Raw genomic sequence first — 14,103 nt, forward strand, 5'->3', positions numbered from 1 at the left:
CCAGGAGGCACCTACATTCCCAAATCTGACACAAGCAGGAACTAAACTCTCCATCTTTTACCTGCCTTCCACCTCCCCACTGCTCTGCCCTTCCTGGGCTCTGTATGGTAACAAGTTCTGCACTCCAGGCCAGCATTTCACTCCCTTGACATCAGCATGATTCACTTGGCTGCTTCATTATTCATTTTCTTTTTTGGTTTCATCATCAAACTGGAGGCAAATACATCTGGATCAGCTTCAAAATCTTTCCCCCCATAATAGCCCTGGATTTTATTTCAGGTCTTTTACAGAAAGCACCACAATGGCACCACAGGGTTGAGTCTGAGTCACTCACACAGCAAAGGCATTGCTGCTACCACTTGGTTTCTGTTCAGTGACCTGGGAGACAAGACTTTGACTGGAATTTCCACCCATAATCTCTCACCTTCCCCAGCAGGGATGACTGGAGCCTGTGTGGAAGCCTCAGATCACTGGCACGATTATCAAACTGAACAAGTAATATTCACTCCATCTGTCTTTGACTCACTTTAAATTCTCATTCAAACAGGGACTGCCAAGTGCAATTTCAGAAATATTATCTAAAACCACACTTCAAGACAAAAGTGGGCTCAATCAAAACTTTCAGAATGATGAAGGCTTTTCAGATTTATCTGCTGTGAGCTGTTCTTGAATCAACAAGTTCCCAATCCAGTATCTGTGCTTGCAGGATCTACGTTGCACAATTCTGTAAATACCTGCAGATGTGCCAAGATGCTGCCTGGGAGAGCTTGTGGAACACATTTTAATATTACTGAAATTCAAATCATTCTTTCCTGAAACATCTACAAAACCCCATGATTTCACATTGCAATATTTCACTCACGTTCATCTGTTCTTAAACTGAACACTTTCCACAAGACTGAGCTCAGGGTGCAAGAGCTGGGACGTGCCTTTTTTATTATTATTAGAATGTTAATTAACACCTTTGGAAATATTCACATTAATCAAAGCAGTGGGACTGGGGGAGCCATAGCTCAAAGGCACAGAGGGTTCTGCAGCACCACACAGGGACACTGCCAGTGCTCAAGGCTCCCAGCACAGCAAGGAATGTGCTCCAAGCAGAAGGGATTTAGGAAGCTGGAAAAGGAAAGAATGGGTCTGATACTGGTCCAAGAATGCCAGGTGAAACATGCAAATTGCATTTGATTAATGTCCTGGCTGTCAAACAAGGAATAAGTAACAAACTTCTACACAGACAAGAGAGTCAAGAATTTTGTCAATTCAGCCAGATTTTTTTTCAAATTTTTGAAATTCTGTCAATTCAGCCTTTCAAGGCTGTTTGTCCCACTTGAGGAAAGTTAAAGCATTGCAATATAGACTCACACTTGGAGCCCTGTGCACCCCCCAGAGCAGCAGCCAGGGCAAGATTGAAGAGCCCTGTTTGCACAGTGGGAAATAAACCAAAGAGACTTCCAGCAACTCACTTCTCCTGCTCAGTGAACATATCAAAACAGCCATTTGCCAGCATCTGGTCCAGCATTGTCAGCAGAGGCACAGACACCCTGAGGAAAGAAAATGATTCAACAAGGTAAATACACTTCCTGGCATACAGATATATACTATTTTTAATCAGAAGCAAAGAAGGACACTTCCTACATACCTACACACAGGTAAATTACACAGAGGAGGGCTGCTCAGTACCTTGTGTGTGTTGGCTGAATGGGGACATTCCCTCCCAGCCAAAAGGAAAAAAACCTAATTAACAACACCCCTTCTTTACATTTGCAGGGTCCTGAAAACACAATTGACAGTATTAGAAAGCATTAATCTGTTTTCTAGAATATGAACAATGCATTCCACAGACTGTATCAGAAGTTACAGCACCAAATGAACCAACACGTGTCAGCTGGAATAACCTTGGCCATGTTTTCAACACGTGAGACAAGAAACAAAATAAAAATACAACAGTGACAGAACAAGGGGGAAAAGCTGAAAAAGAGCAGGTTTGGATGGGATATTGGGAAGAAATTCTTCCCTGTGAGGATGGGGAGGCCCTGGCACAGGGTGCCCAGAGAAGCTGTGGCTGCCCCTGGATGTGGCCAAGGCCACATTGGATGGGGCTTGGAGCAACCTGGGATAGTGGAAGGCGTCCCTGCCCTTGACAGGGGACTGGAAGGGGATGAGTTTTGAGTCTCCTGCAACACAAACCATTCTATAATTTAAAACCTTGAACATGCAAAATATTTTGCCATCACTCCTTGGTTACATATTTTACCACAGGTCCTGCTGCACCAAACAGCTCTATTAAAGCAAATGCATGAGCTTTGGGCATTCACTGGATGTGCCACACATCTGACTTCCAAAAGGGAAGGGAAAAAAGGGAAGGAAAGGGAAAAAGGGTTAAAGGGAAAAAAGCCAATTACCGGTCATTCCGCAGGTTGTCCTCAAAGACCTTCAGCAGCGTCTCACAAAAACTCCCCAAAGCACTGGGGTCACTCTGGATCTTCTTCATGTAGTCAAACAGGCTCTGGGCAGAGTATCTGAGCTGCAACAGAAGGAAGCTCCAGTGAAGGACAGGGAAAAGCCACTGGCACACAAACAGGGGCTACAGGACTGCCCTGCCCTCCCAGCTGAGCACAGCTGCACTGGGAACACCCCTCCAGCAGCAGCCACGGGCACACATCAGCACCAGCACCCAACAGGACCACGGCTGCTTTACCTGCACTAACCCATTTTCAAGGAAAGCTGGGGTTTTTTTTCCTTTTTAATCTGGCAAACTTTGGGGTTTTTTTCCTTTTTAAGCTGGCAAACTTTTAGGGTTTTTTTCCTTTTTAAGCTGGCGAACTTTTCCTTGACAAACTTAAGTTGGCCACTCTTTCACAAAAGACCACATTAAAGGCTCATTGTTTTCTTTCTCTCAAAATAAAACATCCTTCAACCACTATGACTATCCTGCCTCACTTAGATAATAACTGTTATGACTCTGAAGGTGAAGGAGCACACCAGGACTTCACCAAGCAGTATTTATTAAACAGCTGATGGAACTGGACCATGCAGACAAACCACCAAACCACCAGCAAAATCAGGTTAAAAATCACACAGAGCTCAGAAAGAAATACTGACTGCTGGTTTAACTGCATTAAGCTCCTCAGCCAGCTTAGCAAGATGGCAGAGGAGGGGTCAGTGCTGCTGCTCAAGGCTCAGCTGGACACAGCCCCTGGGCTCACACTGGCCACGAACCATCACAGGCTGCAGCATCACTCACCAGCTCCCCACAGTCTGGATGGGATACTGGGAAGAAATTCTTCCCTGTGAGGGTAGGGAGGCCCTGGCACAGGTAGGTAGAAGTTGTGGCTGCCCCTGGATCCCTGGAGTGTCCAAGGCCAGGTTGGACAGGGCTTGGAGCAGCCTGGGACAGTGGAAGGGGGTGGAACAGGATGAGTTTTGAGGTCCCTTCCAGCCCAAACCACTCCCTGATTCCGTGATCTCCAGGAGCCACGGTGCTTTCCAGGCCAGCTGCTCCCTGCCAGACCTGCTGTGGGAGGGCAGCAGGCACAGCCTCTGTGGGAATCCCCTTTTCCTCAGAGGCCTGACCATTTCATCAAGGAAAGAAAATAAAATATCGGATGAGGATGAGAAACATCACAAGTGTCTTCCCAAAAGCAAATGAGAGGAATCTCTATTTAAACATTTTACCTAACAAAGCTCCTATCAGTAACATTTATGGGTGCATCAGTACCCAAACAAGAAACAATTTAGCCTTGGCTCAAAACTCTGAGCTCTTTTCCCAAAGCTTTAGCCTGCAAACAGCACAGCCCAGCAATCCTGGAAGCAGCAGAGTCTGCAACCTTAACACTTTGTTCTGTACTGAAACATCCTGGGCAATGCAGGAGCAGAAATCTTTCTTTAAAAAGGTCAAGGAATTTGGAGAAATTATTCAGTTATTCAGTAAAATCTGTACAAGGCAGCTACACTGAACTGAACCCAGTGTGGTTCTTTCACACTCCAAAAGCAGCACTGGTGTGTGTCCCAGTGTGCCCAGTATAAACTGGATCCTGACTGAAAGATCTTCACAGGATATACAATTGTAAGAGAGATTTCCTGAAAATTCAAAACCTGCTTAATTATTATATAATATCCTTTAAAACAATCTGTGCAATTAAGACTATTATAAATAAATAAGAAATATTTTGTCATTACACCTTCCAAGAGCAGAGATCAACAACAGGCAGAGGAAATCCCATCTCAGAAAAAAAAAATTTAGGTGGTGTCATTTTCTCTCCTATTTCTTTTGTCTCTTAAACTACCTCAGAGATCTCGCAGCATTTTTTTTTAAGGAAGTTGAATGACTCAGTGCTTTCCCTGCAGATCCAAATGACTTGAAAAGGCAAGAAAGTGCATGAAAGTAAAGGGCAAGAAGCACAGCTCTAGGTGGGATGCTCCAGAGCTGTGCCAAACCAAGGCAGAGCAGCAGGACATCAGAAACACAGGAGAATGAGGACAGCACGAGTAATTAAACAATACAAAAGTACAGGTGTGGATAAACCATCCTGTAACTGCTTGGGAGATTGAAAAATGGGGCATTTTCCCAATACTGGCAGAAACTGCAGCATAACAACATGACATGAACAGGTTAAACCCTTATTTCCTCCTCAGGTGAGCTCCTTTGTTCCAGCCTCAGTGTCTGAGCTGTAATCTTAACTGCTCCTGAGTATTTGCAGAGAAGAATATTTCCAAATGTCTTCCTCATCTATGCAGAACACAAATTCACACTACATCAAACGTGTGACATTTACATTTCCCTGGGGTTCCACAAGGACTGGGAAAGGAAATTAGGAGGTTAATGGGCTGGAACTGGGACAGCTTTGGATACAGATTTAAGAGGAGGCCTGAGAATGACCTTGTTCCTATGAAACAGCAAAACCAGGGTTTGCCAAGGCGTGACTGCCCCAACACTGAAGGCAAGAGCAGATCCTGCAGGGACAGGAGGTGCACAGTGCAGAGAACAGAGCTCAAAGGCACCCTGCACCTGATGGCAGTGATGCCTCAGAGTTTAGCTTTTGTATTTTTCACATTCTGTGCTGCTTTAGGTGAGTGTCTGAGCCTCATATGAGGGGATGGTGAGCTCTCTGCACAGAGCAGGGAGACAAAACAATTCCTTCTCCAGCTGGGGACCAAGGACAAATGATCCAAATCTCAGGCCCAAGAGCACAATGTGGGCTGAAGAGAGAAAAACAAGCAGGATGGGACTGCATGGGCTGAAGCTGGAATTGGACAATGAACTGCAAGGTGCAAATGGAGCAGAGCTGATCACAGTGAGAGACCTCGTGTCCATTTTGGGACCATTTTGGTTCATCTTGGGTGCAGCCCTGGCTGGGCTCTGGTGTTGCCCAAGGTGGATCCATGGAGGAGATCCTTTTCACAAATCCCTGCTTTATTCTTTAGCTCTGTCCAGCCTCTGCTCTGGGTCAGCCTGCACAAGGCATCAAGAGAACTCAAGTCCTGAAGGTTTCACCTCCAGAACCAGGGCACGAGGAGGAGCAAGTGCAGCTCTGGGCAGGTGCCTGGAGTGGTTTCTACACAAACCCTCACAGAACTGCTCCCAGTCAGCTTTGCAAAAGAGAGCTACAGCACTTCTAAAACCAGTTTTGAGGACTGATATGTTCAAAAATAATTAGCTGAAGCGTCCAGTTTGTAAGAGAGCATCTGTTACACCCAAAATCTCAGCTACCCATCAGTGATTGAGACACCTGATCCACATCCACGGGCTCTGGTTTGTACTTTGCAGCAGTGATACCTTACATGAAGTAGGAATATCGTAATTCACACTATTTTTCTCTCTAGGAAAAGAATGCCTGGAATTATTCTCAAGTGTATTTTGCTCAAGAACTCTCAACCAAGGAAAGAGGACTTTGGGCCTCTTTCTTCCACCAAATATGCATTGATTTGCATACAATTTGTCCCAGTAACCAGATGTTTCAGAGTATCATCTACTAACATTCCAATATTTTTGTTTGTGAGATCTAGCACAGTAACACAGCTCTGGTACTGCCTGGGAGTTCAGAATATGTTGTTCCTTTTTTTTTTTTTTTAAAGGTTTTACTTACACTATCTACACCATTTTAAAATGCAATTTTCACTCTTTAGGGGGAAGGGGAATCACGGGACATTCTGTGCTTCACCAGAATTTTGAATGTAATGTAGTTCAACAATAATGAAATTATATCAAAATTATACCCTGACCCCTGCAACTGCAGGGTTTGTGCACTGGAGAAAGACCAGCATTGTACATCTGATCTCCACAGACTGAGGGGTTTTATGCAGCCATAAGAAATATGCATCACTGTGGGCCAGATGTATAATTAGAAGATTCTTTTACACAGAGAAAGTGCCCTTTGAACCATGGTGATGGAGCAGAGTGCCAAATCCCACAGGGAATGACATCTTCTGTTTTTCCAGATTACTTCCAATGCTTGAGCTACGATTCTGCCAGCAGCCCCACTGCCACCAAAACACTTCAGAGACCCCACACGGCTCATTCCAGAAAATCTCTTTAAAAAGCCAAACAAAGAACTGCTCTTGCTAAATATACTGCAGAGCAATTTTAGCTGCAGCCAAACTGCCACTGACCACGCAATTGCAACAGAGCCTTTCTCCTGTGAATTCCCTGAGATGACTAAAAGACAAACTGACATTTGAACTCAGATTATCTTGCAGTATATACAAGAATCTTCTTTCTAACTTCCATGTCCATGTGTGTATGTGCACAGATATTTTTGAAGTGAGAGAGGGAAGAGAGTCACAAGAACGTACACATTACTGCAAGAACACATATTCCAATAATCTTTTTCCCCCATCCACAATTTTAAAAAGCTGCTTCTCTCATATGGATTTAATATGATTGTTCTTAAAATTTTCTATAAATGCTTTAAATCAATCTCTGGATATTGAGCAAAGATGCTACTGGCTTTGACAGAGTAGTTTGAATACCAGTCATTGTAAAACACATCAATTCTAATTTCTATATCACATTTTAGATATTAAAGTAATTCACCACACACATACACTCCCAAGTGTAAGTGCCCTCCCTTGCCTTTCTAGCTGACTCAAGAGAGAATTAGCTCATCTTCTTTCTAAAGCCCTCGAGAATATTCCAGCCAGAACAAGACTTTAGTGTTAAAGAAAACTGGAGGGTCACAGAGAAGTTAACATTTCACAATCACATTTTGAGAACACTGCAGAAGGTTTCCCTTAACACGCTGTCAGATGCTAACAAGGGAAGGGAGCTGCATGGAACTGAACTGTTCCAACTTTTCATAACTAAATGCAACCAGGAGTAAAAAAAAAAAAAAAAAATTAAAATATTGAACAGGAATTTTCCTCTGACCCCAGCTAGCAGCCAAAATGTCTGTTTCTCCAATACTTTCCTCCTTTTTTTACTTAGACAAATAACTTTGGTTTTGGTGGAGCCTCCTATAATTAACTGTGCTTGACTGAAAGCTGAATTTCATGTGCATGTTTGCTATTAAAGAAATCTGTTAAGAGTTACATTGTCTATCTGATAATTACTGTCACAAACCAACACGCACATGTTTTCAAAGTTTTAAAATAGCCCTTGCCATATAATTAGTTGCCATTTTAGAAACATTTAAATGCTCAAAATTGGCTTAAATACGAGAGACTGCACAGACTCCGAATTCTCTGCTCCACCAGCCCAAAGGCTCACAGACATCTCTTGATCCCAAGGGCAGAACCCACAGCACCAGGCAAAAAAAAATCACTTGGGCAAGTTGTGACTGACAAGGACAAGGCATGGGAGACAAGCTGCAGGTGATTTTAACTCCTTCTTGCTGTGATCCAGCAGGAGCTGTTCCCCCTCCACAAAAACTCTTGTTTCCCAGCACTTTTCTACTGGTTTTCTTAATTTGAGATGGAAATCTTAATTAGAAACACTCTTAACCACTGTTGGGGTGCTGAGTCACAGCCTCCTCCTGTTACAGGACCACTGGGATTTAAAGACTTAACTGACAGTCCAAAATATTGTTACTGCTCTGATATTCCTCTGTGGTGTCATACTGAACCATGTCCTTACCCCCGAAATCATCTTCTTATATTTTACATCTTTGGCTACAACAAATCAGAAAACATTACAAGCCAAATATGTGAAAAAAAGACTTCTGAAATTACCAATGCATAATACATTACCAGTGTATACAGAAGGATACACTAAAATTACAATAAAGCAGGGAAAAATTTGGCAGCATAGCAGACTGCCAAAGCCAGTGATAGATTCTTCATGCCAGAAGAATGAAATAAGGATTGCAAAGCTCAGAGGATTTAGACAGACATCTGAATGCTATTTCTTTGTAATGGAACTTCTGACATCTCACTGGTGTTTTAGTAGCAAATGTATCAAAAATAATTAATAAAAGAAACCTGTGCACACTGCTAACACCTACTGACAACTACCAGTTAACACCTTGCATCAGGTGACAAATGAACTGGCTTTCACCTCATTGGAGAGGAGCAATCACCTTGCACCAGGCTCAGGGGCTCTGCTTCTGATCCCAGCTGGGAGAGTCAGCACAGGGCTGGGATTTGTGGGGCTGGAACTCTCAGGTCAGGAGAGGAGAAACAAAGCACCCTCACTCCTTGTTCCCTGCACGCTCAGCTGTTGGTGCTCTGGATACTGAGAACTTCAGAGCTTCTGTGCTGACAGTCTGACTCCCAGGAGAGCACTGCGTCTGACCTGAGGCCTTGGAGAAGGCTTTCTTGTTCTTCTTCACCTTCTTCTCCATGGGTTTGGGTGTATTTTGTAACTGGACAGAAAAGTCTGCATTGCGGACTTTGAGTGATTAGTTATTGACTTAAAAGTGAAAATAATTGAGGTGTCATTTCTTAATTGGATAGTTTAGCCTTAAAAGACCTTGCAACAAGAGATAGCCAGTTTTGTGCCTTGTTAGTGAAAGACTGCAGAACTCACTGCTGTGAGACTGTAAAAAACATCTAAGCCTGAATGTTAACTATCATCTTCAGTCCTGACCTTGACAGATGCAGAAAAAAGAAGCCGAAAACCAGCACTCAGCAAGTCAAGACAATGGCACCCTTGAAAGGAAAGCCAAGAAGGCCATCAGGTTTGAAAGCAGTGCTGCTCTCACCGTGGTCTCTGTCAGTCCCCCCACGGACACGGAGAGCCCCAGCAGCACGTGGTACTGGTAGGCTGGCAGGCCCAGGAGCCGCGTGATCCGCGGGAAAGCTTCCGACGCCGCGTTCCAGTTCAGCACCTCCTTCTCCCACCTGAAAGGGGAAGGGTATTGTAAATGCAGGTGAACCCCGTGGGAAGAAATGCTGATGTCTGACTCCAGTTCAGAAGGCTGAATGGTTTCTTTATTATAGCTATACTATAATACATTAATATACTATTTAAAGGAGATACTAAAACTACAAACCTACTTTTCTAACTCCCATATCTAACTCACTCACAACTCGTGACCCTCTCTGAGAGTCCAGCCACAGGTGGATTGGATTGGCCATCAGGCCCAAACAATCCTCACCAGAATCCAACCAAGCAATCACCCCAGGTAAACAATTCTCCAAAAAAATTCCACACGGGAAAAAACAAGGAGCAGAAATAGAAATTGTTTTCTCTTTCTTCTCTCTGTGCTCCTCTATGAAAAAATCTTGAGAGAGAGAAGAATGTGCCTGCCACAGAAGGGAAAGAATCATCTTGTGTGGGTGCACTGCTTTTCTCCTCCCCACATTGCTCCTCCACACCAGTGAAGAAGGTCTCTGAATTACCTAAGCATCAAATCAAACACTGGTCTTTGAGCATATGGGGTAAATACAAACCAAAGCTTCAGCCACTGCCAGTAAAGTGGAGGAATCTCCAAATCCTTGTTCTGACCCAGGGAAGATGTGAACTGCACTTTCCTTTGCCCAGGCACTTTTGCCTACATTCAGAAAACAAGTTCCTTTCTGCAGTTTCATTCTGTGTTCTCTCCCACCAGCAGCTGACCCAAGGACAGATCTATCCCAGGAAAGGCCAACACACCCTCCCAGCACTGATGATGCTGATGATCAGCAGCCTCACAGACAGAGCAGAGGATCACAGCAGGCTGAGGATCCCCCAAGCACAGAGCTGGATGCTCCTCACTCCCATCAGGTGTCATAATCACCACTCAGGAATGAGTTGCTCTCACTCTTGCTTTAACTAGAAAGTCCATCTTGGAAAACTACTGCAACTAGAGCTTGGTTAAAACAACAGAATTCATTAAAAACTATCCTTATAATCAGTGTTTTCCAGCTGAGAAAAAAAAAATATGTTCATGCACATTCATAGGACAATTCAATAAAACCCTGACAACACCAAATATTCCTCTATACACATTTTGGGCATAAAAATTACACCAGGTTGCTTGGTTTAGGTGAAACTGTGTGCATTTATCTTTTACTTTCATTGTTTTAGGACATTTTTCACTACCTTACCTTGGAAATATCCTCTCTAGCTCTTCTCGATGAGGGATGTGTGGAACTGGAGGATGGTCAAAGTGCAAAAGACTAAGGAACACAGATCCTGCATGAGCTCGGAATTTATCTATTTTTTCAGCTGACTGTTGAGCCAGCCAGCACATAATCTGCTTGCAGCTATAAAGAAGAAAACAATCAGAAAATTGAAGCTGTAGAATGTGTATTCAGATTTAAATTGTTTCAATTAAATGAATAAGAATGATCCTGCTAGGAAAGTATTCTGATTTAACCCTTCAGAATGAACACACAAGTGATTTAAAGCACCCACATGGTGATAGAATCTTGAGGCTTTATCTTCCAACAGATCAATCAATCAAAAACCAGAATGACATTAATGTTACAGAGTATTTTATCCACCTTTTACACATATTGCCCCACCCTTCATCCAAAAAGATAACAAAGTGATTTATGGCTTGGCTGAACTGCAACATTTCAGATGGAAATAGAGCAGAACTTGGAGAAAAGCACATTTTGAAGTAGAAAACTGCACACGTTGCAGAGGACAAGGTCTCTCCTACATCTCATATATCCCAAGTAAATCACTTCAATTCTGGCTAGTTTTTAACAATATCCTATTTTATTAATGCTCACAACTAAACTCACAGCTACAATACTGTGTCCCACAAGGCTCTTAACCCTTCAGAAAGGGCCACTAATGATAGTAAAACCAGCTAAAATTCCTTTAGTTACACCAAGGCCCAAAATATTTACAAAATGGGATCCAGCTGGCAGGAATGCTTTTCTCAGTTCCACGTGGACAGTCTGGGTATAAACAGATGAACAGGAGGAAGCCCCTGAAAATGGGCACTAGTGAGCACTGTGTTCTTAGAGAATCCAGTACTTTCCTTCTAGGTGTCCTTCAACATTTGGGGTTTTTTTTAATTAAATCCCAAACCATCATATGTTCACCTAACCACTGGCACACTCTGTCTACAAACCAATACCACGATTAAGAAAGTTTTATTGCAGCTCAAACTATGTTTTAAAAATGGTACTTTTTATTCATTCTTTTATTCTTAGGAAAGTTTTACTGCAGCTCAAACTATGTTTTAAAAATATACTTATTACTAGTTCTTTTACTATTAGGAGTACCATATAATGAAATTAAAAATCAGGAGCTCAGTGTAAATTATTTTTCTTTATTTCCTTACTAATAATTCTGAAAAGAAATTAATCCAAACTCATGCTCACATTATGAATTAATGACGTGACACTCTGGATAAGCAGGCAGGTTTGCTTTCTGTTTAAAAATATACTTGGTACTAGTTCTTTTATTATTAAGAGTACCATATAATGAAATTAAAAATCAGGAGCTCAGTGTAAACTAGTTTTCTTTATTTCCTTACTAATAATTCTGCAAAGAAATGAATCCAAACTCATGCTCACATTTGATCACATTATGAATTAATGATGTGACACTCTGGATAAGCAGGCAGGTTTGCTTTCTGCTTCAGTGAGCACTACTGGGAAGCACCACAGAGGTGGCAGGTTTAGCCCAAATCCCACACTGTGCTGCATTTCCAAGGTGGGATTGCCACCCACGTGCCCCCAACAAGGTTTTCCCTCTAAAAATCAGATGAAACACCCTCCCCATCTGTGTGGGCTTGACACACTTGGTCAAAGTTCTGTCACACTCAATAAAGGAGGAGCACAGAGTGTGCAAGCACTGCACTCGTGCAGGGAATGGAGGATGGAGCTCCAGGAGCTGACACAGGACAGAACATTGCATACATGCTGGCATGAATCAGCTCTGCCTCGTTCTGCACCAGCAGCAGGGTCACCTCCATCAGGCTGGTCATGGCAGCTTCACGCACCCTGTGGAGACACAGACAGAGCAGAGGAGCTACAGCAGCACTTATTTCAATAAACACATCAGCTGGGTGAAAACACCAGCACAAATTCACAATAACCAAAGCAAGGACCTCTGAGAGCAGCTCCCACATTTTGGGAGGACAAGGAGTGTCCCCCTTCCAGTCCCATTCTGTGAAACAAAGCTCACATTGCACTGAGGGTCCAACAGTCACCCCTGCCTCACCAGCCTGGTTTTCATTCCAGCCAGATGTCAGCAGGCTTATTCTTTATTTTAAGAAGGTTAAAACTGATAATGATTAGTAATATTTCATGTGCAAGTAGACGTATTTAAACTTAAATGCTCTGTCTGCTTCAAATTATTTTCTGATAAGGTCAACCCACATTTTGACAGTCAGATGTTGAACACTGTTAAGACTGTCACATTCCTGTAAATGTTCAAGCTTAATATTTCCAACATTAAAAACAAGTTGTGACTCAGAGTGGCTTAAATCTCTATGCTAAACAATAATTAATTTCACAAAAAGTTTGACCAAAGTAACACTAAGTTGTGCTTGAAGCGAGTCCTATCTAGATAATGATCTGCTCCCTTCAAAATGTTTAAATACAATTTTTAAAAAAAGTGTAATTTCAATTAAAAAATCATCAGTATGCTTGTTTTAAACCATGTCTTGTCAATCCATGAGTTTTTAAAAGTGGTTCTTTTCTTAAGACAAGAGCAATACCTCAGTGGGTTACGTGACCCTGCACAAGAGCAGGCCCAGCATGTTCACTACATCAGCAACTCAGAATAATGTCATCCTTTCTCAGTAATAATTTTTTAAAAAAGGGGAAAAAATATTTGAAAAGGCCCAGCAGCCTTCTATGAGAATAAATACCCCTCTTGCTGATTTCCAAAACAACTTGAAAAGAGTTGCAGATGCAATCTGAAACTGGGTGGGACATTTGTTATAATGGTAAAAAAGGTAAGTTACATCATTTTTTCCAAAGCAGTTGAAAACAAGTCTGGCAGTCTTTCATCAAGGTTATGTTTTACTAGTTTTTTGTATCATATCTGACTTAGATATTCATGTCTACCACCTGTAGACAGACCAGGCATGTCCCAGCAAACAATCTGTCAAAAGAAAGGTGAAGTTTGCATATGCAGAGAAAAGTTGGTGAAACTTTCCCACGACTCTATTAAAGAAAGACAAAAATTACACAAAAAGGACAAAGTCTCTCCATATCTTTCCATCTTATTCACTGGTTTGGAAGAAACAGAATGAGAAAGCACTGATATTTGAGAGGCCACAAAAGCCTGCAGCAGCCAAGAGTTTGCCATGAGAAAGGATCCCCCTTCCCCTTCTGATTTACATGTTTCTTGACTTGATTGTGGCTGGAATTGCCCAAAGAAGCTCAAAAAAGAAAAAAAAAGCATCTGGTGCTCAAAGCACTTTTGAATTTTAATGGCTGTTGGGAATTTAATTTCCTCAGGATTTCTTTGAAAGTTCCACTCTGTTTTGTTCTGTTTTGAAATGAAGACACAGAGAAGGATAAACAATAGTTGTGGAGAACTGCATTGGGTGCTCTCAGATGTGGAAGCTCAGTTGAATACCTACTTACACTTCTCCAGTACCTCACCTGGCTTTGAAAACACAAAGCTCAATGACTCTTCCTTTTCTCTGCCTCCCCACCCTGTATTATTGCTCTTGCATTTTCTGTCAGCTGCACCCAGCCCTGCCTTGTGTTAGAGACACATTCACCTCCCTCCTGCTCCTCTGACAGCAGGGAAAGCCAAGCTCCTTCCTT

General features: G+C 42.5%; 1 protein-coding gene across 2 annotated transcripts in view; it reads right to left on the reverse strand.

The window, feature by feature from the left end:
- TBCD (tubulin folding cofactor D) overlaps positions 1-14,103 on the reverse strand; it is a 119,137-nt gene that overhangs the window by 10,863 nt on the left and 94,171 nt on the right. For both annotated transcript variants that reach the window (XM_053994388.1, XM_053994389.1), the window contains exons 31-35: positions 12,238-12,321; positions 10,465-10,623; positions 9,138-9,276; positions 2,403-2,524; positions 1,464-1,541 (exon numbers count right to left, since the gene is read on the reverse strand). In XM_053994388.1, coding sequence (XP_053850363.1) covers positions 1,464-1,541; positions 2,403-2,524; positions 9,138-9,276; positions 10,465-10,623; positions 12,238-12,321 — 582 coding nt within the window. The remainder of the gene's footprint in view (positions 1-1,463; positions 1,542-2,402; positions 2,525-9,137; positions 9,277-10,464; positions 10,624-12,237; positions 12,322-14,103) is intronic.

The sequence above is a fragment of the Vidua macroura genome, chromosome 19 (assembly GCF_024509145.1).
Source record: "Vidua macroura isolate BioBank_ID:100142 chromosome 19, ASM2450914v1, whole genome shotgun sequence".
NCBI classification, from domain to species: Eukaryota; Metazoa; Chordata; class Aves; order Passeriformes; family Viduidae; genus Vidua; species Vidua macroura.